The sequence below is a fragment of the Notothenia rossii genome, assembly GCF_949606895.1.
Source record: "Notothenia rossii genome assembly, chromosome: 11".
In the NCBI taxonomy this organism is placed as follows: domain Eukaryota; kingdom Metazoa; phylum Chordata; class Actinopteri; order Perciformes; family Nototheniidae; genus Notothenia; species Notothenia rossii.
The window spans coordinates 17,666,232-17,693,940 of NC_136910.1; the positions used below are offsets into that span (position 1 = coordinate 17,666,232).

Genomic DNA, 27,709 nt, shown 5'->3' on the forward strand with positions numbered 1-27,709 from the left:
GCGGTATAACTTAATAATAATACTTATTTTGAAAGAAATTTAAAATGTTGGATTCAAATTATGAAACAAACACTTTTTATAATTCCATATTTATTTTTTGTAGGAATTCACATTTAACATAAACATATAAACGCATTCGGTGCACTTTGGCGTATGTTTCACACGGACTTGTTTTGAAAGCGCACCGAAAAGCCCGGGGTTTGGAGAAGCATGGAGGAAAAGTAGGGCAGACGACAGAGCCAGTAAGTCAATGTTATGTCTTTGTTTTTTAATTAAAACGATATGTATTTCTAGTGGATGCTTTCATGCACATTCATGCTAATTTTCCTTCATAGCTAGTGTTTGTTTAATCAAAAATAAAGGTTTTCTTCCTCGCTGTCTTTGCTCTCTGTGACTTACACTAGCATAGGTCATCCAAACATACCTCTGTTGTAGCTTTGCTGTAAGCTAATTAACCTGTGTGTCTCTTTGTGCAGGTTTGATGTCGTTTCCAGATAACTAATGTGGAGGAAATTGCTGCTGAGGGGCACCACCTGTCTCTTGCAGGTGGCAGCCCCAAGATTTCTGCACCAAAGACCCTTCCCACCCTTTTCCTGTGTGAGACTTCTTACCCAGAGACTCCTTCATAGGCCTCCACAGCTTCTTGATAAAGGCTACTTCCTGGCACACAGTGGAACCAGGGCTTATAAAAAGGATGCCAAGTCTACTTTAGAGATTCCTACAACTCCTGTCACTATCACAGACATAAAACAGTACCTGCGCTCTAAAGAAATTCCCTTCCACGATGGCTACAGCTGCCTCCACACCCCGAGCATCTTTATCAATCCGTCCGACAGGAAAGACAGCTACTCCTTGTTCATCGACAAAACCACCGGGCAGTTTGTGTGTAAAGACACGCTGGTGGAAGGGAGCTGGGAGGATATCCAGGACTGCCTGGAGGTGATGCAGAAGCAGGAGCAGGACTTCCTCAGCCCTCATGTGCTGCTGGGATACCCAGAGAGTATGGAGGAGCAGGAGGAGAGGGAGAGCGAGCTGAGGGAGGTGCAGAGGATCTGGTCCAGCTCTGTGCCGCTCACTGACGTCCCAGAGGAAGAGGCTCTGCTGGTTAAAACCATGTTCCAGGTATTTCTGAGTGTCATTTCAGTTTTTTTCATGACATATTAAGGATTTTCTTTTTACACAAATTATAATATGGAAAACCCACTTGCCAGACACCATCACATTTACATCACCATCATTGAAATGCAATGCAAGGCAAGGTTTCGTTATCTACACCAGGCCTATTCAACTGGCGGCCTGCGGGCCAGATGCGGCCCAGAACCAACTCTTGAGTGGCCCAGCCTCCCGTAGCCAAATTCCTACACTAGTACAGACCATGAACGCAACACTCCGCGTTGCATAGAAACCACCAAACCACAACGCAGCACGTTTTTTGAAAGTGCATCTAGTGGTGCTAGTAACGGTCAGGGGCGGACTGGGACTAAAATTCAGCCCTGGAAACTGACCCAGTCCGGCCACATGAAATGTCAAATGTTAGAAATCCGCTGTTTATTATTTAAAGCTTTACTTCCGATTCGCTCCTTTTTTCCTCTCTGTACACAGCTCCAGTTTGGGCATTGGTCTGTCATCAGATTTCATTTTTAGTTGTTGCTGTGTAGGGGAAGTTTAGTAAAATTATTTTTGATGAAATACTCCAAATCTCCACCCTCCATAATTGCACTTGATTCAGTTGCTTGCTACTTTTTAAGGGCAGTGATGACAGTTACAGTACGAACTGACGTTAATGCGATTTGATTGGATTGTGAGGCATGACAGGCAATTGTATTATTTTATCAGGTTTATCCCAATGAATAAAAATGTCTATATATTTATTTTCACCAAGGGAAGCCAATTTCGGCTAGCCTCCTCTCGCAACAGAGAGTGCAATCTACTGTTTCATCATAACATCTAGAGGGGCGCTGTTTCACTCTTTGTAAAATACTCAATGAGAATGGTGGAGAGATGGGCCGGCAGAATAATTACCGAAACTAAACGAAGTGTTTTTATTTATTTATTAAAATGATAACTACAATCCAAAAAAACAGGGGAAGCCTGGCTTCCCTTGGCCTCCAGGAGAAAACGCCACTGAGTTCAAGGGATAATTCTCGCCCACCTCTTGCTCTTGCCCTGCACTTGTATGTGCCAGTTGAGATGGTTCTTCCACCAGCTCAACTCTGTCCCTCATCATGAACGCAGGAGGCTGGCTGTATATCTGAACTCGCGCCCTCATCATTCTCTTCATCATCTTGCACTTGTTCTAAGCTGCTGCTGATAGTGCTTGTAGCAGCGCTGCTGCCAAAAAGGTTTGTCTATTTGCGACATGTATATTCTTCATCTGTGAGTGACTTCACCTTTTTTTTCTCTTGCCTTCTCGGCCCCACCTTTTTCTTTTCGTTTTCTTTGATTTTTATCCATGTTTTTTTCATTCTCCCTGTCTGCCGTGGCGTCTAACCATGGTCTATTCCCGTCTCTTTGTGTGGCCGGTCTTTTTTCTTCTTCGTGTGTGATTATTTGACAGATAAGAACCACACAACTGCATTAGCGGCCGCTACCGCCCTCTGTCGGCCGTCAGTGCAACTTAAATGATGACGTTAAACCATTTTTAACCAACTCCCTAGTGGCCCAGCCTCCCGTAGCCAAATTCCTACACTAGTACAGACCATGAACGCGACACTCCGCGTTGCATAGAAACCACCAAACCACAACGCAGCACATTTTTTGAAAGTGCACCTAGTGGTGCTAGTAACGGTCGTCCTATGATAGCAACTCTAAAACATGACTCTCTCAACTCTGAAGCGTAAACAGAGACAAAACGGTAATTGATCTTGTGGAGCAGATTCAAGTCAAGCTGGACCTTTTCGCGACCGACTTGAGCACGGGTCGGATGCTGCATTTTACGACGCTCCCCAAACACATCACACAGAGCCGGCCCGACCCATTAAGCGACATAAGCGGCCGCTTAGGGCCCCGCAGCCACTAAGGGGCCCCCTAGCAAAAAAAATTTTTTTTTTTTAAATTTAAAAAATAAATAAATCTCAGTAAACCGTCACCGTGATAAGTATGTTTAATTAATTGTGTTAATATGCCTAGATTGCCTACTTTCAAAGTCATGTATTATATTATTGAGTCAATAATATACATTAACCGTGCTTTACCTGAACCTCATCATGACACAAGAGAGGACGGCAGGATTGTAATTTCCCGTGTTCAGTGAATGCAACAGAGGCAAGAAACCAGACCAACCAGAGAGTTGAATGGAAATAAACATCTGTCTTATTGGCTGACAGGTGAGCTGTGACAATGTTTAAAATAAGCTGTCAGTCGGACTCAAGAGTTTTTGAAGATGGACATAAGAAAACATTTTCTTAAAAAATACGACAATTCTCAAGTGGTGGCTCACACAACAATCCCAGAGCCACCACTTGAGCCAGGTAAACAAGGTCTGTAAATGTCAGTAAACTTCCAAGTTATGCGAACATGTAAGCAAAGCATAAATTACAGCTACGTTGACGTTACTTTGAATCGCGGGGGTAAGCTAAACCGTTAGCAAGTAGTTATAGCTAGCCAGATATATTAAATAAACACTGTCATATAATCTAAATGTAATGTTTTTTAGCGTTACCTGGTGATTTCAAAGAAAGCTCTCTGGGAAATGTTGACTTACTGTTCGACATGAAGCTAGAAGCTACCTTACAGTACACAGTTGATCCAGAGTCCTGTCAGTTAAAGTGTTTCACAGTTAGCTTAGCTAAGCATCAACCTAGCACTGAAATATATGGATGTTATGCAGTGTTGGGCAAGTTACTTTTAAAAAGTAATAGTTATAGTTACTGCTCTCAAAAAAGTAACTAGTTACTTTATTAGTTACTCAATTATAAAAGTAACTAGTAACAAGTGACTTTACTTTACTTTAAAAATAATAACAATAAAAATACAAATGTTTGTGTTGTTCTGTGGCACAGTAAGATAATGCTTTCTCTCCTGCGCACAGTTTACATTTGACCGTAATATTTTTTGCGTCCTTTATCCCCACAAATTGAAAATAGTGGTTTTATCTCCAAGTTGTAAATGCGCTGCTGCTCTCGCTGATACTTGCATCTGCCATTGTTTGTGTGTGTGTGTGTGTGTGTGTGTGTGTGTGTGTGTGTGTGTGTGTGTGTGTGTGTGTGTGTGTGTGTGTGTGTGTGTGTGTGTGTGTGTGTGTGTGTGTGTGTGTGTGTGTGTGTGTGTGTGTGTGTGTGTGTGTGTGTGTGTGTGTGTGTGTGTGTGTGTGTGTGTGTGTGTGTGTGTGTGTGTGTGTGTGTGTGTGTGTGTGTGTGTGTGTGTGTGTGTGTGTGTTAGCATTAGCCAGTGTTCGTGTGTGTGTATTTCCCCGATAAGGCAAGACCCGCCCAACTCTGACTCTGATTGGCTTACCCTGAAATGTTACCCCGCATTAACCAATCATCACTCCTCTCTGGTTACTTTCACTTTTCCATGGTGCTGTGAGAGAACATCGTTGTATTCGCCTGTAAGTTACATCCACAGGGAGATTCGGTTCAGTTCCATCACATAATGTAAAGCAGTAACGCACCCATTTAAATCACAGTAACTATACCGGCACTACTTAATGGGAATAGGTAACTAGTAACGCTATTAGTTTCCGCAAAAAGTAGTTGCATTACAGTAACACTGATGTTTTGTGACAGTATTTCTGAGAAACAGTCAGCTGAAATGGTGGCATAGTTGCCACTGCTTTACATGTCAACAGCATGTTTGAACGTATTTGCAGCAGTAAATGTGGCTGTTTGGCCACTGATTTTTCCATAACAACATCTGAATTTAAATATGCAACCTCTTTTTGTGACAGATTTTTGCAAGAAATTATAATTCTTCTGAATGATATTCCTATTGACAGCTAGTTTCTATGTAAACATTATGAGATGGACAGCCAGAGAGAATAAATGAAAAACAGTTATGAAATACTATATGACAAAACAAGATTACAGTTTAAGTGATTTGTAAAATATCCATAAAGAAAAATCTGTTTACAGTTCTGTTTCATATTGGTGTTGAGAGATGTATCCATAGATCTCTTAATTTTTCTCTGAAAGTGCACCAGATTGATGCTTTTAACTTCAATATTTAAAAAAATATCTTCCCGGGGGAGCATGCCCCCGGACCCCCCTAGAGGAGGTGAGGACCCCCTAGAGAAAGTTAGGTCCACGGTGTTTACATGCTTATTTATACAATATGTGTGCTTATGCTAACATCATAAGACAAAAGTTTGTTCCGTGTTGTGTGTAGTGAGAACGCGCTAGAGTGAGGGGGTCCCCCAAGCTAAAGCTCGCTTAGGTCCCCCAAAAGTCTAGGGCCGGCCCTGACATCACATCTCCGGCACAAATCACGGATGTGATGACAGATTTCATTGCGAGGTTGAAAGATAACTTTGCCGGTCGATTGGATGGACTTGCTCTGCCCACAGAGGTGATGGGCTTTGCCAGAGACCCCTTCACTGTTGCAATAGAGGGGGACGTATCAACCAGAGCAAAGGAAGTGGTCCCCTGCATCGACAATGGGAAATATACACTGGAACTTATTGACATGCAGTGCACTAACGGGCCAGCGAAGTTTTGGAGTGATGTCAAAAAACAGCAGTTCCCTAACGTTCAGAAAGTAGCGATCTGTGTGCTCAGTATGTTTGGATCAACATACACATGTGAATCAAGCTTTTCACACATGAACTCAGTCAAAAGTAGCACTCGCTGCTCCCTGACTGACAGCACTCTTCACCAATGTCTTAGGATTGCATTGACATCCTATGAGCCAAAAATCACTGCTCTTGTTCAAAACAAAAAATGTCCCTTCTCCCATTGAGAAAGTCAGCGATGACAAATCACAAATGAGGTGATAGTAAGCACCTAGTTTACTATAGTAGACGTCTAGTGTAGTATTCATTCATATAGTTACCCGTATCCCTTGTTATGGGTTTGTGCACTGAAGGGTTTGACAGTTCTTTCTGTATTCATTTAAATGCACTTTGTAATGTGTCTGGGTCAAATGTGACCAAAACGTATGATTTTTTTTGTTATTACTTGAAAAGTGAAAAAATTGTATTGCTACAGTACTACCTCTTTGTGTTGCATTGGAGCTCTTTAGCTGTTTTTTTTGTATGTGAGGACATTTATTAAGACTGCTATTATTGTATTCAGTTAAATGCACTTTGTGATGTGCCTGGTTCAAAAAAAATTACCAGAATATTTGACTTCTAAAGCAAACAAATGTAATGCTACAACTGTGCACTTTTTTTTCAGATTCTGTTAAATTAATGCTAATTTGTTGTGTTTTTATGCACTTTTTGACGTACCTTTGTTAGATGAACGATGAATAAAAATTGGATGTTTTTCATCGCAGTAATATGTGTTGGTTTAAAATGTGTCACGACCCGATTTTTACAGGCCGCTGAATGTCTGGCCCAGCTGAATTTTGTAGTTATAAAATCTGGCCCAACTGAATGTGTAATTGAATAGCCCTGTTCTACACAATAGGCCTATAGTACATGTAAGCAGATATGTATTGGAGATAAAGGTGGAAGAAACCCACAAGTACCGAAAACAGAAAATATTGTAACATGTCAATAATTTTCCTCACAGGATAATAAGCTTTACTAATGTTTTGTTTCAGATCTCAAAGGTCTCCAATGCAACACTCAAGAAGTTTGGCGTGAGACTCTTTAAACCCACCAAGAGTCTTGTTTTCCCCTGGTTTGGGGGCCCCGACTCCTCCCTGAAGGGCGTGAAGCTCCTCTCCGCCCAAAGCACAGACAATAACAAAGTCATTTATAAAGAAGCCACAGTCCCAAAGTGTAATTCTTTCTACAGCCTGTTCGGCCTCCCCCTGGTGGGCCGTATGGACGCGGAGGTGGTGCTCACCGGTTCTGAGCTGGACACACTCGCTGTGAGCCAGGCCACAGGACTCCCCAGTGTGGCTCTTCCACGGGGGGTCAGCTGCCTCCCACCCATCTTGCTGCCTTACCTGGAACAGTTCAAGAGAGTGACGCTGTGGCTGGGAGACGACATTCGCTCCTGGGAGGCGTCGAAGATCTTCTCTCGTAAGCTGGGTCTGAGGCGCTGCTCGCTGGTGCGGCCTGGGGAGTACAGACCCTGTCCCATGGAGGCGCTGGCTCAGGGGAAGAACCTGGGACACATCATCAAATCCTCCATCCCAGCAGCACATAAGTCCATCGTGTCCTTCAAGCAGCTCAGAGAGGACGTGTACGGGGAGCTGTCAAACACAGAGCAGGTGGCCGGAGTGAAATGGTCCAGGTTTCCCGAGCTCAACAGGATCCTGAAGGGACACCGCAAGGGGGAGCTGACTGTTTTCACAGGTATGAAGAAAAAGCATGATGTTTAAAGACCAAGCTCTGAATCACAGTTCATAGTATTGTCTTTGTTGTTGTTTAATTCTAATACTAAATGATCAACCAACTCTACAGTTCCCCTAGGCCCAAAAGAGTCGTTGCATCTTTCGGCACATTATTTTGGTTTTCTAGCCCACAAAACCATAGTTGTTATTTTTGAATACCTCCTGATTATTTTCTTAATTAATGTTGTCTACACAATTCAGAAAATGGCAAATAAATGTATATCCCAGGTTGTCAAATGCCAAGTTGATGTTAAAATGTATTGTTTTATCAGTCCTAGGGATGTAACGATATATCGGATATCGTGGTAAATAAATGTCTCAACATTTATTTATTTTTTAAACCTTTATTTTTAAACCTTTATTTAACCAGATGTTCCCATTGAGATCATCGATCTCTTTTTCAAGGGAGACCTGTCCAACATGGCAGCAAGTAGGTTACAACATGAACATAAAACAACAGATAACACAAAAGGACATTGTATTTACAGGGCTACATGTACATACCTAGAGACATTGACAAGTACCAACAGTATATTTATATCTCGCCCTGTCAATAAGCCTCACCTTCTTGGCAAAAACTGTATTGTTTTTGAAGTGGTGGAGAGACAATGCACAATTTTACCCACTGCAGTCACCCATGGCCAAAGCATATCTCTCTGTCCCAGCAACATCAGTACAAAGCAAGAGAGTTTTTTCCACAGCAGGGGATATTGTAAACGCCCAAACATCCCAGCTTCTACCTGGAAATGTGGACATGCTCATATTCCTAAAAGATAACCTTGATGATGCTGAGTGAGTGAGTTAGTGAGTTAGAGTTGAGTTACTTGAAAAACAACTTGAAAGTGAAACTTGATTTATTCTATTGCAGGGTCTGATTATTATATTGTTGACACTTTAAAATACTACTATACAACTAAAATGCTGTACAAATCAGATTTATATATTTATTAATAAAGAAAAAAAATTCAAGTAAAAAAAGATCACATTTGTTTTCCTTTATTTTTCCATATCGCGATAAATATCGTACCGTGGACTTTTTATCGCGATATTATCATACCGTGAGTTTTTGGTATCGTTACATCCCTAGTCAGTCCACAACCCAAAGATAGTAAGTTAAATAAGATATAAAACTGAAAAAATAAGGAGTTCTCAAAATTTGGTATGATTTAAAAACAGCATTTTTAGATATTTTCATTCAAAACAGCTCCAAAGGCAGCAAAGGGTTCTCTACAACCGACCTTCTGAATGTCAGAGTAAGAAATGTGGCCACTAGTTCGTGAAAACATTTAACAAAAATATAATAGTTGTGCTTCAACTAGTTTGAATGCTCCCAAGTGGTCAAGAAAAAATGAAACTAAAATGTATCCATTGGTCTTAATATATATGTTTGTTTTTATAACCAGGTCCCACTGGCAGTGGGAAGACCACCTTTATCAGCGAGGTTGCTCTGGACCTCTGCATGCAGGGCGTCAACACGCTGTGGGGCAGCTTTGAGATCAACAACGTGCGTCTGGCCAAGGTCATGCTCACTCAGTTTGCCATGCAGAGGCTGGAGAACAACCTGGAGCAGTACGACTTCTGGGCAGACAAGTTCGAAGAGCTGCCTCTCTACTTCATGACTTTCCACGGGCAGCAGAACATCAAGTAAGTGTGTCAATGAATATGTCCTTCTAAATCCCAGTAGGCATCCCATGCTACATTTCCTAGTGCTTTAGCCAAGACCATACAATCAATTAATTAAACTGGATTCTGTCAAAAATAGCTGTAGGAATATGCCAGTGTTTGCTTTTAACTTGCTTTAATTCTTTGATATGGTGCCAAATTCAAGCTAAAAAGGGCTGCAAGGATAAGTCAGAAAACAAACTGACATCTACTCATTGGTTAAGCCCTTTAAAGAGGACATATTGTGCTCAATTTTAAGGCTATACGTGTAAATTGGGTCTCTACTAGAACCTGTTCACACGCTTTAATTTTGAGCAGCTGTCTCTTTGGATCCCTTTTCTGAAAAAGCCATCGGTGGTGGTACATTCTAACAAGTTACATAGAAAGGGGAGCCAGATCTGAAAGGCTTGTTGAATCCCATGTTTACCGAATGACATTGTTTTTTCATGATGTCGCCCCCAAAAAAGAGCCAATTTTCAGTTTATTATTTTGGGTTTTGTTTTGATAGTTTTACAGAAACAGATATTTGAAGACCGTGCATTATTTTTACTGACTGTACAATTAATGGACGGATTTTCAATAGGGCGGTGCTGGACACAATGCAACATAGCGTCTACCTGTATGATATCAACCACGTCATCATCGACAACCTGCAGTTCATGATGGGGCAGGAAAACCTCTCAGTAGACAAGTGAGTAAGATTTAAAACAAATGCAAAGAAAAACAACCTTTTTTTCATGTTCCACTCTCAGTTTCATCAATGTTGCTTTCCCATCACAAATACGTAATGACATGATGTTTCCAGGTTTGCTGTCCAGGACCACATTATTGGAGCCTTCAGGAAGTTTGCCACCAACAGCAGCTGCCACGTCACGCTGGTCATTCACCCGAGGAAAGAGGAGGACGACCGGGATCTGCAAACAGCATCCATCTTCGGATCAGCAAAGGTAAGACAGAAAAAGGTGTAGAACTCGGGATCAGAATTGTATTTTAAGACAATTTGATTCACAAGTTTGTACACTTAATTATTTTTAAATAGGACAAGGGGACTCAAGGAGAGGACAGAACAAAACATTGAATCAAAAAAAGTATATGGAAAATGTGATTAAAAAAAATATCAAATACATATAAACACTTAAAATAAATAAATAAATAAAGGGTTTTAAAGTATAACAACACTGCACAAAACAATAGAATAAGAAATGATCAATCGCAAAATATTGTTTCAGATATAACAATTTAAAGAGTTTTTATACAAATCATTATTCACAAAAGGATAACAATTCTGAAAAACTGCTGGAAAGTCCAAATAGAAATTCAATCCCAACATATCCCCTATATTACTTGCTGTATTTTACTTTTCTTTAACATCCATTTCCTCTTATCGCCTATGCCTTTTCATTTTATACATTTGCTCGTGAGTGTCGCGCTCTTTTTCTATTTAAAAGTAGCTTATCTTTACAAATAAAAAACCCACTAATTGAGTTTGAGAATACAAATGTCCTGACCATGTTTACAAAGCTGCAGTCCTTTTTACAAGAAGCATCTCCACTTTTTTAACCCTTTCCAGGCCAGCCAAGAGGCCGACAACGTCCTGATCCTGCAGGAGAAGAAGCTAGTGACGTGTCCCGGCCGCAGGTCCCTGCAGGTCACCAAGAACCGCTTTGACGGAGACGTGGGCATCTTCCCTCTGGATTTCCTCAAGTCTTCACTGACTTTCGAAGCTCCCATCCAAGGCAAGCACAAACTGAGGAAGGTCGCCTCCAAGCCGGAAAACGAGGGGGACGAGGGAAATAAGGTTGAGGTAAAGAAGGTAGAGGTTAAAAAAGAGAAAGCGGCCAAAATAGCAAAGGCTCCACGAACTGTAACCGGAAAAGAAAGCGTGCAGCAGTAACGATTATATAGTATACTTGTAAGGCAGAAGAGATTACTGGGATCAATAAAGTGTTAGATAGCAAGGATGTTTGACAGTTTTATGTCAATAACGAAAGGTTCAACTAAGCTGAATAGTAAGTATGTTGAAGCAATGCAAAATAAGCTTGTAATTCACAATGAAACAAATAATACTGTAATATTTCATTATGGAGCAAAGTATGAAGTATGTTCTGAGCAGAATGTGAAACAATGATGGGAAAGTGTTGGCACATGATAAGCTTTTCTACTACTGTATATTAAGACAAAGTTCTCTGTTCAAAGTGTTTATGAAATACATCATGACTCGTTCAAGTTCACAAAAAATTCCGTTTTCATGGTAATGTCCAGTATTTCACGGTAGAACACTATCACACTGTCTGCGTGCCAGGCAGATACAAACACTTGCACATTGCCTTAGTGTGCTCTCTACTGACATTTTGTCCAAGGATGATTTATTGTATGAGCTACTTTTTTTTCAAATAAAATGCTTGAATGCTAAAATGTCCGTTTTCTTATTTGATCAACAGAGGGCAGTGTGTGCTTTATTACAGATAGAAACTTCCACAGTTAATATTGCCACCCTTTTTCAACACATGGCTACAAATGTGTTTTTTATTTAGCTTAGTATTTGGGTTTCAATGGCAGATTTATTGATTTGTCTCAGATGTCTGTGCTTGATACTAACAAGCTTTAAAGTGCACATTTAAGCATTTTACCACCAATAATTTAACTCATGCACTATTTAGCAACACTGGAAGCACTGTATTGCCTCTTGCGTCATTCCTTTCTATATACATATTCAGTAAGCTGGTGATTTATAAGATAATCAGAGATTCTTTGAAGGATTTAACAGTAAATAAAGGATGTCAAATTAGCTCATTATTGCATCTAAAGCAGTCAAATGCAACCAACACATCGATAAAATGAATTTAAAACAACATCATATAAAAGTAAAAGACTCAGAGGGAACATTTTACTGCACTATTCCTGTTTATCATGTACATTTTGCTGGAAAAACATGCTTGTATTTAGCAGGAGTTTTACTTGTAGTTGAGTATTTTCCCAGTTTGTCAGTACTTCTTCCACCACTGCAGATTACACATTAGGTTCAAAGGTTTCCATTATGTTTTAATGCACCTGCCTAATGGGGTTTTTTTCATTGGGAAATTGAGCCATCTCCGGTGTCACATTCCACAATCCATTATTTAGACTTGGTGACTTTAATAAATGCAAATGTGTTTCAAGACATCTTCATATTAATATTTCATGGGTAAAGTCAATTGCCCCACCCGGGCTGCAGCAGTGTGGGGTTACTTGTGGAATCAGCAGCTTTCAGAGGTGAGAAGCTGCTCTCTGCTGTACTGCTCTCTGCTGCAGCATCTATTGGTGCTTGCAGTGTTGTATTTCATCACAGTCACTGCGAAGCCAAATACAAATTCAGATTTATGACAGAGAGGGAATGGTTTACTGTGGGAATATGGAAGTGCCAGAGTGTTTGATATCAGGGCTTCTGATGGTTTTCAACATGGGTAATCCAAACAGCTGGTTTTTGTCTCTACCTGGGAGTCTCTAAATAGTGGACCTTTGCCTTTTGGAAATCTCATCAAGAGACTCTTGGACTCCAGTTGCATCAGAAACATGCCCATAGCAGGAGGCATGAAACATTAAACAATGATAACTTGTACAAACCAATACCATATTTCAATGTATGACACATATAGATGCATATATCAAAATTGAGGAAGCACTGCCTTGTCAAAACCTGCTGGCTATAATTTCCCACAGGGTTGTAAAGTAACAGACACCTGTAATCAGAATTACAAAAATACTTGAATCAACCCAGATTACATTTGAAAACACGTGCAATTAGATTATAGCCTGGTTAGATTGTCACGGATCACTTGATACATTTTGTTTACATCTTTAAATAAGATATTAATTTATCAAAAGTGCATTGCACATGTTGTAGTTTTATACACTGCACTTGTAGTTTTTGGCAGCATTTTCTTTATGTACTTTAACAGTTTTTTGGGGGAATTCAATGGATTCGGTGACTTCTTATAAAAATTCAGTAACTGACCACGTTTCAAAGTAATTGAAGCCAGCATTTGAGGTATGGTAATTAATTATTTTTAACTAAACTTCATGATCTTATTTTCCTTTGACCTAGACGTTTTCAGCCCCAAACAACGTTCATAAGTGAACTCACTGATTTTATCAGACTGTGCACACTTAAGGCTTTTAAAAACTTTTTTTACACGTGCAGTAATACTACCCAAGACCTGTAAACAGACTGATTGGTGGAATTCCCCTTTAATATCATTATGCCATTGTTTATCTAAGTCCAGAGTTCACAGAGATTGGAGCCTCTCCGTCTGCCTCTGAGATCTCTGCTGGCTCCTTCTGTGACAGAGCGGTCCGTGGAAGCCCCTGGCCCCAGACTCACTTTACACATGGTATGTGGACCCCTGAGCTCCTCAGATAGCTCAATATATTGTTGTACGGAGTGGAAATAATTCCTGTGTATGTTTGATGAATCCCTGCAGATAAAATGGCAAGAGGGAGACACATGCCTGGTTTTTATTTCATCCTTTGCTGTCATTTCTTCTTCTCCAAGCCTTTCTTTGCAGCTTAATGTTTTCCTGTGAATGATTTACTGCTGTGTAAGTACACATTGCTTTCTATAATGACTCCAGGCTGTATGCTGGATGGGCCTGGGTGTCCTCTTGAATGTGTGGGTGTGGGATACGGCTGCTGAGGACTCTGAAAGGGCCTCTTTGTTTTTGGAGACGTTACTGCTCCGTGATGATGGCGGCTCTGTTTCCAGCCAGCTCCTCAAAAGGAGGGAAAAACGGAAAAATTGGGAGGAATGAGTTTGACACAAATCCATTCAGATGCTCATGACTGCACGGAACTTTCCCAAATACTCACACACTGTAGCTTTCAGTCATGCTGTCAGCTTACTGAGCTTTATCCAAGTTTCAAAGATAATAACTCGAGTTTTTGATGTCATTTCCCAGAGTAAATTTAGGCAAAATGGTTAAATGAAATCTCTGTGTATTGTTGTTTGTGTCCAAAGTGACCTTTATTGAACAGGGCTTTGAATTCCTATTCAAATGGCTGCCATCTGGCGAGGGGACGAGATGAAACACCCTTAGATACGCAGCTTTTAATCATGAAGGGAAAAAATTATGCAGAGAACAAAACACTACAGATATGGGAGGATGTGAATTAAATGAGACTAAGAAAAGAGGTTTCAGCTGCAGATCAAATATTTCTCTCGTTATGTATTTGACCTTGAAAACACTGAAAACATCCAGGTCAGATTAGAGCATTAGAAGTACATTTACTTTATAAACTGTTTCCACAAACAAGGAAAAATGTAGTCAGTGGTAAATATACTCGAGGCCCCGGCTGCTCCCAGCACTGCTGATGATGGGACGCATGGATACATGACATGCATGCATAGCTCTCCGCACCATTAGCTGGCCTTCATTAAGCCATCTATTTGACCAAGTCTGGGGGTAATTTCAGGACCTTCAATCTGAGTTAATCAGCCGGGGGCTCTGGCTCTGCAGATGGACTTAGCTCAGCTTGCAAGACAGGATCATATTCAGAGTCTTTTATGTTGATTATGGTTAAGGTATTGAGTTTCCTTTAGAAATGGTGATAAGAGAGTATTACACAGAATTGATAAGGTAAGGTTCAGAAAACACAAGAATGTTTTTTACTGTTTTTTGGAGGAAAGCTAAAACATCATTATTATTAATTAAAGTTAAAAGAATAGTTAATTATTTTTGGGAAATGTTCCTGTCTGTTACCTTCAATTCGATGAGGAGATAGATACCACTCTCAAGACCTTTACAGTAATAAAGCTACAGCTAGTAACCGGTTAGCTTAGTTTAACTCAGATTAGCTAAAAGACTGAACACAGTGGAAAACAGTTAGCCCTGCTCTTAAACAGTAACATGTAACACCAACTAAGGTTGTCTGGTTTACACGTGACATTATATATGTTTTGTTTGATTTTACAAAAAAATAATTTGTAAATATATCAAGTTGTGGTTCCATGAGTGGTTTTGCACAGGACAGTTTTCTGGCTGGATGCATTGACTTCCTGCCAGACTAGCTATTTATAGAGTTTGGGTTAAACTAAGCTGGGCTACTAGCTTTATATGTAATGCATAATATGAGCGTCTCATCTACTTTATAAGCATATTAGTAGCTTACTTAAGTGCAGGGAAACTTGTGTGCTTTCTTTTTGATGCTGACTAATTATAAATAACAAATTCTTAACAAATATTGCAAAGCACAATACAATACATTGCAGAAAGACATGCATTTAAGTGACATATAAACCAATATCCTCATCTTTAATAAATAAAGCTAACAATGTGTACTTCTGAGTATGTGGAAAAACCTATATTCACAAATCAGTATTGGCATATTTCAAACCTCCGGGGAAAGCAAGTAAATGGTACTTAAGGTGAGATTGTTTTTCCAATGATATTAAGGCTTTATATTAAGCATATTTTCCAATTACAACTGGTAATTAATTACTCATCTAAATATGAAGACAGTTTGAGACAGTTAAAAGCCTATTTTATTTTGTTTATAACTTCTCATCAGTTGCCTACTATGTCTGTCCATTAACAGTGTCTTCTTATGAAGCAAGCACAGCAACTTGTCTTGTCCTTGGAAGAGTGGAGCTGCATACTTCTACCAGTATAATTGCAGTTTTTGGATTGGATACAATGATTCCACTGATAATCAGTTTAAAATGTACATAAATCCTACCATTCCCATTATAGCAACACAAAGTGCACACTTTGTTTCACTGTGCACTTGGACTGTGTGCTAAGACACACACACTGCTTGTAGAAAGACCAGAGGCTGTTTCAGATTCATACTGATCCAAGATGCCCTTCCATCCTCTTAATGTGGGGTTACTCTGCCTCACTTACTCACATGCACTTTGCATATTTGACCCACATTACCGATCAGTGTGCCTGGCTCTGTGTATATTAAAGGTGGGGTAGGTAAGTTTCAAAAACCGGCTCGAGTGCACTAAAATTAAAAGTACACAGCCAAAAAGAATCCGCCCCTTCCTTCAGACTTCCTTACAGAGCACCTCCTCCGCGAGAGCAGGCTGCAGTAACGTTACATATCAGGCAAAGCTAAACACATCTAGGTTAGCAATACTACAAAGCCAAAGCAACTCCGATATTGACTCTGGTTTGACTTCTCCTAGTTTCCACTTTCTTTTTGTTCTTAATTTGCTCCGTTACATTTTTTCTTTTGCGACCAGTAGACGATGTTGAACCTAACTCTGCCATGGTGAAAGTGGCCGCCTGTTGCTGCCTTGCTGGCGAGTCATTGAAGTACTGCTGCAATGCACGCCCAATGACGGCACGCCCAATGAGGGCACGAGATACATTTGTGCGTGCACGAGATGGAAGGCCAACAGACAGGGCGGCAATCCAATCCGTTTAGCTGGCCCGGCTAAACGGATTGGTTGTAGTTCTCATTCATAACACTCCGTTCGATGTCTCACTATGGGATGCGCCTCATCGCAGAGCAAACAGAAGCATCAATCTCATTTACGCCAATTCTGATTAGCGGGTGATCTCGACGTCATCGTCAGGGAATCCACCCCCTATAAGTAGCTTGCGCCACGACGCATGCATCATTCAAACACCTCTTCTCGCTTCAGAGCACATCTCTTTATTGGCAGCCGCGCAGCTTAACTGTCCACAGACGGAACCAAGCTATCCTCGCTAAATTTGGTCGACGGACGCTCGCGAGCTACACTTAGATATTCTTCGAAGAGAAGATTGTTGGTACTAACACACCAGTTAGTACCACATTCGACCTCACCTTTTTTCCGGAAATCGAGAGGTAAGGTTTTGACTTCAAGCTAGCTGCACACCACGCCGCTAGCTTGTCTCCCTCGCTATCGATACCACGACGGCGAGGACGTTTTCTTCTATTCTCACACCAGAGAAGAAAATAACTAAGGGCTATTAACATACCAGTTAATACCCCTTTCGGAAATAAATCTACGCCGTCGCTTTTCTCCAGACTAAGGACGAGTTGTTAGATTTTTTCCCCGGCAACTTTCCTGCTGAGAGCAGGCCCTCTCCACGCCGTCACCACGGCAGGCAAGATGGACGCCTCTCTCCCTCACACCAGAGGAGCCGGGAACTCAGTTGCAAGGCTCTGTGGCTGTTGGTTCAAGATCTCGGACACAGACACACACCAGGTTTGCTCGTCCTGCCTCGGGCTGGAACACGCCCAGGAGGCTGTTGATAACCCCGGCTCGTGCCGACATTGCTCCGGCTTGTCCCGAAAGAGCCTCCGCCGTCGGCTAGCTAGCCAAGCTAACCTGGCGAGCATGGGATCCCTCGTGTACACTGGCGCGCCGCACGGCTACCTGGACACGAGGGCACCCACCGCTAAAATTGAACCCTGCACTGTGTCGGTCTGGGGTTCATCTATTGCGGCAGCTGCAAAGCCAAAGTCCCGCCCTGAGTCAGGCTGGAACTCGGTAGCAGTGAGAGACGTGAGATTGGGACCCCTGGCTACGCCAAGCTGGGGCTCCCAGCTGGACCTCACCATGGCCACACTCGCGGACGATATCCTGGAGTCGGAAGGCGTGGAGAACGAAGAGGATTCCTCTGAGTTCCTACTCTCCGACTCAGATGAGCAAGAAGAGGACGTCTTCATGCCACCAGCTCGGGCTGCAATGCCGGGAACGATGGCTGCTCCCCCAGGCGACAGCACACAAGCTTCGCCATGTCTCAGCGTGGACCTGCAGGCCGTGTGCCAACGTGCTGCATCCAGGCTAGACATCTCATGGCCCGAGATGGCCAAGGAGACCTCTAGGTCCCGCTACGATGGGAAAAATGTGCCCCAAGCAGCGAGGAGAAAGAGGCAACTCCTGCCGGTTTTTCCAGAGTTGCTGGATGAGGTGTCGGTCTCCTGGAGAGACCGGCCCTACAGTAACAAGGCCCCAATCCAGGGTGCCTCCTCCCTGGACTGTGACGGTATGGAGAGGCTCGGCCTACTCCGCATACCGCCAATGGAACCGCTGGTGGCAGCTCACCTCCTCCCGAGGATGACGTCTGCACCGAGCAGGAACCCCACGCTACCAGTGAAGGCGGACCGACTGCAGTCCACGCTGGCGGATCGAGCCTACAAAGCCGCAGAGTTGTCCGCCAGGGCCCTCAACATCTCCTCGCTGCTAACTGCCTACCAGGCAGAGCTCTGCGGGGATCTGGCGAGCGGATCTGGGCCAGCCTTATGGGACAAGATCGCAGCGGTAACGGACATTTTCCTCCGGGTACAACGCTGCGCGGTCCAGCCCACGGGCAAGATCATGGGCATAATGGTGGTGCAGGAGAGAGCCCGGTGGCTCGACCTGACCAACCTCCCAGACCAGGAAAAGGAGGATGTGATGGACATGCCTATAGTTCCAGAGGGCATTTTCGGCTCTGCTCTGGTCTCACTACAGCGGAGACGGGAGTCGAAAAGGAGAGAAGACGAGGCCCTCCACCTCTGTCTTCCTCGGAGGGTCCAGCCGCCACATACAACGGTCTCACGGCAGCCCCCGGCCCGAAATGCCCCTCACCCTGCTCGGCTTATGATACCGAGGCAGCAGCCCGACCCGAGTCCCCAGCCCAGGCAGGAGACGGGGACGAGCTGGCCGAGCAGATCTCTGGTTCCGGCAGCAGCCACGCAGGCGCAACCGACCCAGATCCTCAGCCACCTGACGTGAAGGAAGAAGCGAGCAACCTGACGGCCTCCTCTTCTCCCCTCTGTGACAGAGCTGCGTTCTCCAGCTCCAGATGTGTTCCTGCCTCGAGAGATGCCTCAACGCCATCCTCAAGTGCACAAATACACATGTCTGTAAAATATTGTTGTGTTATTTTCTGTATAAAACATTTCCGCTCAGGCCAAGGGCGCAGCTCAAGAAAAAGGAAAGAAAAAACAATAAAAAAACAATAAAACCAATAAACAGTCCGCCTATTGTCCCCCTTTTGAGAGCAGCTAGGGCATCTCTCAAAAGGCGGACATTAGAACGGGTCTGTGAAGGCACCTTTGCCACGCGCATGCGCAGTGGCGTCAGGGGTTTTGAAGCCGCCTTCGTCACGTGCAGACGCAATGACGACTGGGGCTTTGGAGCCTCCACTGTCACGTGCAAATGCAGTGTCAGCTGGGGCTCTGAAGCCACCACTATCACGTGCAAGCGCGGTGGCGGCTGGTGCTTTGAAGCCTCCACTATCACGTGCAAAACGCAGTGGGGGCTGGTACTGTGAAGCCTCCACCATCACGTGCAAACGCAGTGACGGCCGAGGTTGTTAAAAACACCACCACCACCACACGCATGCGCAGTGTCGGTGGGGATGGTCGAATTAAGGTACTACCGTGCTCAGACACTAAAGGACCTGTTAGAAATTAAAATCAATGTTTTGATGGTATAATGTAGCTTAAACATACCGTCAGTTTAAACGCTCTTTTATACTGAAAAACCAGAAATTCTTGTGCACAAGCAGTTAAGCTTTTATTCTGAAAATCCTTCATCTACGGTTAGCATTTAGCATGTGGCTAATATACGAATTCCTAAAGAGGTGAATTGAGAAGCGAAATGACGTGGTGTGGTGAAAACCGAAACCTACTGATTTAACACTACAACGATAGATGTCGAGATAGTACCATGCTGAATATTAAATGAAAGTACAGTTTATTTGAATACATTATTGTTTACAGACGAGAGTAGCATGTGACAACATCCGGAATGACCGGAAACCAAACCAGCCGAGAAGTATTGTTTAGAGTATTGATTACAGCGTTTAGAATGTGTTAAATGAAAAGTGATGAAAGAGAATATGAGGAGAAACGGCGTGTTAAGCATATATTGAATGTGAAAAGAACCTATCCTCTGTTTAAATGCAATAACGGACATTGGAGACGAGGTGAGCCGGCTGGTGGGGAGGAGCCAGCAGAGGATATATAACAGCGCCGGAGGAGAGATCCATTCTCTTCTCTTCTTGCTCAGGAGAGCCAGATCACAGCTGTTTTCTGCCGGAACAATATTCTGTCTGTAACACTACCGCGCCTTTTTTAATTAAAGTATCCCATTTGAATCTTTTCAGAGACTCCATTTAGTCTCATTTTAAAGCTTCTCTCCTGGACGCGAGAATAAAGAACATATTTAACAGACCCCAAGAACGCGACAAAATTGAGACTCTGATGGTGGGAGACATGTCATCTCTGCTGACTCTAAAGAGAAATCAGCAGGAGATGTTCACAATGTCTGCCGGGGACTTTCTCGAGACAGTAACACGAGGCTACGGCCTCCGACCCAATGTCACCCCCCCTCGCTCTCGGGCATTCTGTACTCACACGCTCGGAGAGAGTCAACCCGTTTTCTGAAAGAGGAGATTCTCTCACCTATAGAAAACAAGGCTATATCTGTGATAACCGTCGAACAAAGTCAGAGCGGCTCTCATTCCAAGTATTTTCCCGTTTTCAAACGAAGAGGCAACGGAACTCGGCCAATATTGAGATTGTTGAGCTCCAAGCAGATATCTTAAAAGATACGGCTTCAAAATGCTCACTCACACATCTTTAATATGTCTCGTGCGACAAGAAGGACGACTGGCTCACATCAGTCAACCTGGGAGATGCATGTTTACACACTCCAGCATATTACCCACACAGGGAATATCTGTGACTTACATCTCAGGGTGTCCCTTACAAGTGCGGACTGCTTCTCTTCGGTCTGTTCTCAGTCCAGGAGGGTTTGTACGATGTACGGAAGCCGCGATAACCCCGTTAAGACAACAGGGTATTCGCCTGGCAACCTACCTGTACGACTGGTTGCTTCTCGCACAGTCAAAACAGGGGGTTATTACACGGACAAATGTCCCCGTAATACACCTGCTCGACCTGAGTTTCATCATAAACACAGAAGGGAGCATGTTGTTCCCAGCCCAGACTGTACTTCCCCCGAGGGAGTTTCAGCACTGGACAGCTGCCCTCAGACTGACCCCCGCGCGTCAGGGCGCGTGGAGAGTAGTGGTCACTATGAAATGCGCAAAATGGCACTGCGCCGCCGGCTGCACCCGACTTTAACTAGTACGGGGCATGCTTATGAGTGCTGTCTTATCGCAAAGAGCGATCTCCACGGACGCATGTCTGACGGGCTGGAGAGGTATTTACAAAAGTCGACCTGGGAGGGGGTTTTCTGGAAAAACAGGAACCTCCGACGGTCGCACGTAAATTACCTAGAGTTTTAGCGGTGTTCCCCACCCTAAAACGCTGTATGTCTTCTCTCAGAGGACACCATGCCCTCGTGAGGATGGATAATACGACAATATCGTATGTAAACCATTAAGGAGGTTTTGCGTTCTCCCCAATTACATGCTGGCACGCAAACTGATCTTGTGGTGCCGCGGTCGCCTCCTCTCCTCGAGAGTGAGACATGCACCAGTTGTGACGAACCTCGGGACAGCCCTGCTGCCCAGAGGCGTATCACCATATGAAGACTGGACTTCACATCAAATGGTTGTGAGTCAGCTGTGGGTGTGTCGCTGCTGAGCCGCGATAGATCTGTTCGCATTAAAAATATTATGCTCATTATCAGCTGTTCTTTCAATGCGCGGTCTAATACGCACCGTTGGGCGTAGGCGTACTCGCGCACGTTTGACCTCCGGTTCCCCCGCGCGCATTCCCACCCCTGGCTCCCCCCCAGGGACATTCTGTCCGGGGCGGGGGGGACGATGTTTTCGCCCACACCCGGGGTGTCTCGTCCTATGGACCTGACCCGTAGGTGGTGCAATCTGAATACAGTGAGTCTCCCGAGGGGCGATGAGCACTGCTCAGAGTGCGAAAGTTTCCTCCACTGTGTCTCGTTATGACTGAAAGTGGAAGATGGGGAGGAATGATGTCCTTAAAAGAGGACACACCTCTTTTCAATGTCCCGGTGGAGTGATTCTATCATTTTCACAGGACCTAATTGGAAGCACACAGGATTTTCAAGGTCACTAGTGTCCTTAGGGGACTTGACAGTGGTTTCAGATGGGCTCACTCGTACCTCATTTGAGCCTCTGGGAGAAGCTGTCATGAAGCATCTGTCACTAAAGACAGTGCAATCACTGGCTCTGGCATCCGCCAAGCGAGTCAGTGACTTCATGCGCTATCTGTGCATCCTCCACGCACCTAGTTCGTCCCAGGGCAAACTAGAGTGTTGCTGAGGCCCAATCCTACCTTTATCCTAAGGTGGTTGGTTCAGATACCCCAATTGACATTGAGGCAATTCTCTTCGCCGCTGTGTCCCCCTGGGGAACAGCAGTTGAATTTGCTATGTCTAGCCCGTGCTTATGCACTTATGTGGACAGATCAAGGGAGTTTTGTGTCATAATGACCAACTCTTTGTGTCCTGGGCTAACTCTTACAGGGATAGGCCCATTACTAGGCGACGGTTCTCCCACCGAATGATAGTGACCATTGCTTTGGCCTATACGAGTTGGAAATTGCGGGCACCTTCGGGTTGCATGCTCTTTAGACTCGGGGTCTGGCTAAACCCTGGGCTGTTTGCTCAAGGGTGTTTCCATCCAAGACATTTGTGCAGTGACGGGCTGTTCCTCGCCGCTCACTTTTGTCCGCCTTTACAGGCTAGACGTCTCTGCTCCCAGTGTGGCCCGAGCAGTGCTGGGCCCCCCGCTGAGTCAGAGCTCTACCTGTTAGGTTCTGGTTGGTTTGGTGATTTTCGAGATAAGCTTGTCTGGCAATACGGGAGTTACGATTTCCCATAGTGAGACATCGAACGGAGTGTTATGAATGAGAACTATAGGTTACTTACGTAACCCCAGTTCTCAGAGTAACATGAAGTGAGATGTCTCACCAGACGGCCCTCCTTGCTATGGTTAAGCGAGAAGAGGTGCTTATTTTGAAGGACGCATGCGTCGTGGTGCAAGCTACTTATAGGGGGTGGATTCCCTGACGATGACGTCGAGATCACCCGCCAATCAGAATTGGCGTAAATGAGATTGATGCTTCTGTTTGCTCCGCGATGAGGCGCATCCCATAGTGAGACATCTCACTTCATGTTACTCTGAGAACTGGGGTTACGTAAGTAACCTATAGTTTTTACAGTATTACGGGTTGCACAGATGACATTTTTTTATGGATTTTTTGTCAAAGCACTTAAGATATTCATTGCTATCGGGATGTTAAGAGCATTCCATGGAATATAACAAAAAGTGTATCTCGAGCCGGTTTCCGAAACGTACCTACCCCACCTTTAATAACCATGTGCACTGAACATCCTTCCCTCTGTGGTCCCAGACCTGGAAAAGCTCAAGTTTCAGTTCATTATGTCAAACTTAAACAATGTTCTATATTTTTGTTATTGCCAACAATTACGATGGAAAAACAATGCAGTGAAGCCACTATTGTGTGTAAAGCTGCAGCTGAAAATAATCCCCAACAATTGCACAATTTACTCTAAACAGTCAATTAAAACTACAGTAACCAGCTGTTTTACCCTTAAACACAACAAAAATATACGATTGTTGCGCTCAAACGTTTTTCGTTGACCTTGAATCAGCAGCTTGAAAAAACCCAATGTGCAACTTACCTTCGGGCACTTTTAACCACATCTCGACAGGGGAGCAAATTAAACACACCGCTACTTGAACATTGTTGAACAGCAACTCAACAAAATATATAACATAAGCCGCTTTTTATATTACTGATGGGTACTGTTTAATACTTGATTAAAACCATTTTGTTTCGGCTCCTAAATTGAGTGTGTCGGAATCCTTCATGTGACCATAGACTGTACATGTGACTCAGAGTACATTTGGTGGCTTTGGATTGTTAAGACCTATGCATGTGACTGAAGTGCTGAGTGTACTGAATGAGAGCTGGACCCCTCTGAGAATACCTGCAGTGTTTTACCTCTCTGTGGGTGGCAGGTAGAGTGGTCCAACTACAAACACCTAAAGGTCAACCAGCATGTACTGGCTTTAGATGCTCTCACATTCAGATAGTGTCACACCAACTCCGCCAACCTTGCAGATGCTTTTACATTTAACATGTCCTTCCTGATCCTCTTCAGTCACTTTAGCCACACTGAGGGTACGGTGTGCTAAATGCTGAACTGTCATGTAGCATTAGCAACAGGCCTCTAGCTGACCATCCACCCCCGGTGACAGAGCTGTACTGTAAACACCTGCTGTCTCTATGTGCTCGACTGGCCGACTTGGGAGAGACACTGCCAGTGAGCCCGCGGCTTATGACAAACCAAGATCTGGCCAAAGAGAGCGCTGAGGGGCTTAATCTGCCCTGGCAGCATGGGTCTGGAGGCTGTTCAAGAGCCCTGAGGGGACTGGAGAGGGTGCACCATCTTACTATGTGGTTCTTAAAGCTGGAGAACCCATAGAGGCTAAATGAAGGGGCAGGTGGGGTGAGAATAAGAGTTTAATTACAATGTTGGTGGGTTTGTGGTCAGGAAAGTGCTCTGAGGTTCCAGGGAATATGTGAGGAAACTGTTAAATGGGGCTTTGAGAGCAGCCATATCTGTATTACATTAGCAGAGGGCCTCATTCCTCTGAAACAAGTGGTCAGAATGATCGCTCTACGCCGGGGATAAGTGAGGCTCCTGGCAGGGTTCCAGCAGCTCACACCAGACTTTCTTTCAATTGGCTCTGAGAGTGAGAAAGAAAGAGAGTGGAGAAAGCTTTGCCCAGCCAACCGGTATACTCCACAGCCTGGCCAAAGAAAATGCCCATTCATTCTCAAATTAGCCGTCTGCATGGCCACGTTCAAAGGAGGCCCCTCTCTGCCTAATCTGCTCAGACTGTGTGCACACTCTGACCGTCTGCTTCATGAACGCCAGATCTAGTGGTCGCGCAGTGCAGCAGTTAATTAAAGCATTATCGCTATAAGAACGGTGATTCAAGCTGATTATCTAACAGTGAATCGAGACACATTTAAAATAGAGCCAATCACATGCTACTAATGCTGAATGTGAAAATCTTTTATCAGCTGATTCTGTGTAGATCAACACATGTGGATGGAAAATCGTTTTTTTATTTGTAATCTAGTGAATATTCCTCTCAAACAGAATGATTGCACATATGAATTAACAAAAGGACAATGTTTAATAATGGGGATCAAAGTGAGTGCACCATTCAATAAATGACAATAAAATATTCCCTTGGCACAGTGGTGCACAGATTAAATGACTGAGGAACTCTTTGGCACCTCGCAGCTCCAGACATTAATGACAAAGGAAGCTGAATTCCTGCAGAAAATAAAGAGAGCCAACGTGGAGCCAGCCCAAAAATGTTAATATTCATATCAAGTGACATGACCTGAGTGTACATTTGATATTTATTTTGATGGAAACCTGCAGTAATGCTTCACTCATGTTTATACTTCTTGTCTTTTGGCGATTAGTTAAAACAAGAAGTGTAGACACGTGTAGAACATTACTAACTACTTGGTTTTTATAACAAACATGGACACATGATTCATGATCAACATGTCCTTGATTAGAAGAACCATAAAAACCATACGCTACGTTCAGCCGAGGAACAAACACTTTATTGTGAGTCATTCATTACAACACTCTGAAGCTTCTATACAGGGTATGGCTGTCCATCAACATTTTCACTAAATCAAACATTACCATTTCCTGTAATCTATCTTCCATGCTGTACTTTTGTCTTACACTATCAAACTAACACCCAAATTATTTTTAACACAGAAACTGTATGTTTAATCCCAGATTTAAAAGGTTCAAAACTTGTATTAGCTTTGTGTTCTCGCTTAGTTTATCATTGAACAAAGAGGTTTTAATATTATGTCACGTGGTTGTTGCCTTGTTTGTCTTATGTTGTTTGATACCCAGATGTCAGTATTAAACTTGGTGAAAACAATTGTATCATAATTGAAAGGATTGCAGGATTATTGAGAATGGACCTTAATTAGAACCTTTAAACTAGTCAAATAAATTCATGACCTACATTGTTGTCTGTTAACCACGTAAAAATAGTGGTTCAAATTCATTAAACAACATTTTTTGAGTTTGTGGTCATAATTTGATGGTGTTTATATTGTAACATTTCAATGTACTACTGAGTGACTGGGTTTGGAGGCAGGTCAGGGAGCAACAAGCACATGATACATGGTTTTGTTTGTTTTTCTCCAAACAGTGTGGAGCAGCAGATGAGGGTAAAACAGTCAGTGTGTTTGGGTTCAGGTGTCAGCAGGTCATTCCCCTTGTTCCCCTGACTTGTCACTCACGCAATTTTCCTTTGGTTAAACCTTTTCCTCCTTGCTCAGCATTGCTTTTAGTTGGATTATTGTGGGCCGGGGTTTTTGGTTTCGAGTGCTGCTTGGTTTTTTTTGCAAGGTTTAAAAAAAAGACATAACATGCTGAAAGAAGAGGACTGTAGAATAACTCAAGGTAAAAATCAACATGTGTGGTCTGTGCATCAAGACTTACAGTACAACCAAAGGGAGCTCCAACAGAAAGTACTGTACGCATGTAAATAATATTTAAAGTGCAGTACATGAAATAAGGAGTATGAAATAAGTACACAAATCCCATTATAGTGCACCAGGGAAAAAACATAAAAATGTATTTTCCTGGCTCTCTACTTGCCTAATGTTTCATAATGGAAACTGCAGTTTGACATTCATGAAATAGACTCTCAAATAGCAGAGAATCTAGAGGGACATTTCTGAGTGAAATGAGTTGTAGCGTCATTGACCAATTACTTTTCACCAATTATCTCCATCCGGAATGTTTATGGTTAAAATGAGCTCACAGTGGATGCAGAGGGGAATGTCATTATCAGCCAACAAAACATAATTGCAGATATGCTGGCGGCTTTGGGCAATGATAAGCATCTTGGGCGTGCACGGCCCAGGAGCAGAGAGCAGCGGGAACAAAACGTCCCCCATGCCCGAGTAGAGAAGAGAAGACTCAGATGTTTGAGTTTTGGGGTCATTATGAACAGACACGCTACATCAACCCACACACAATTATCAATTACTATAACAACTCTTCTTAAGTTCCCTAGTGGGTCAATTTTCCTCCATTCCCATCAGGCCTGATTGCTGGAGCCCCACCAGCTTCACAAAGCCGCCCAGTTCAGTAAATCTAATTTCCTCACAAATGCACTTCCGCTCTTTGAAAGTTAAGGAAAACTTGGGAAATGTGCACACTAAGTGAATAAGCAACCACACAGGAGTGTGTGGGCTAATTTCTTTGCTTCTATTGCAAAAAATATAATTTACTGACCACAACTTAAGTAGGCATATAAGTCATGTTACTCCATTTGTGGCAAAACTAAGGATTTCCGCATGATTATAGATATATATTTATTCATTTTTCGTTCATTGCCTTATAAGAGCTTTTAATCTATGTACTTGCCTAAGTTAAGAAAACATGCTTTCTCAATTTAATACATTCAATTACATTTTTGTGATTAAAAAAGCTCTATAGAATTCTTTGGTATACATGCAGTTTTATTTTTGTATTTGTATTGCCTTTAATCAACTTTTTTTAAGCCAACAGCCACGTTCCAGACAAACATATTGGCTATTGAATGGATGGTCATAAACATTTTGAACACAAATTCATGGTCCCCAGAGGATAAATTGTAATAAC

At 43.1% G+C, this 27,709-nt stretch overlaps 1 protein-coding gene across 1 annotated transcript; it reads left to right on the forward strand.

The window, feature by feature from the left end:
- Nucleotides 1-142: 142 nt before the first annotated feature.
- On the forward strand, nucleotides 143-11,520 carry twnk (twinkle mtDNA helicase). The gene is made up of 7 exons (XM_079658102.1): nucleotides 143-242; nucleotides 477-1,122; nucleotides 6,703-7,405; nucleotides 8,847-9,087; nucleotides 9,689-9,796; nucleotides 9,911-10,052; nucleotides 10,676-11,520. The coding sequence occupies exons 2-7, from the start codon at nucleotides 502-504 to the stop codon at nucleotides 10,997-10,999; spliced, it is 2,139 nt and encodes a 712-aa protein (XP_079514228.1). The 5' UTR covers nucleotides 143-242; nucleotides 477-501; the 3' UTR covers nucleotides 11,000-11,520.
- Nucleotides 11,521-27,709: the final 16,189 nt, after the last annotated feature.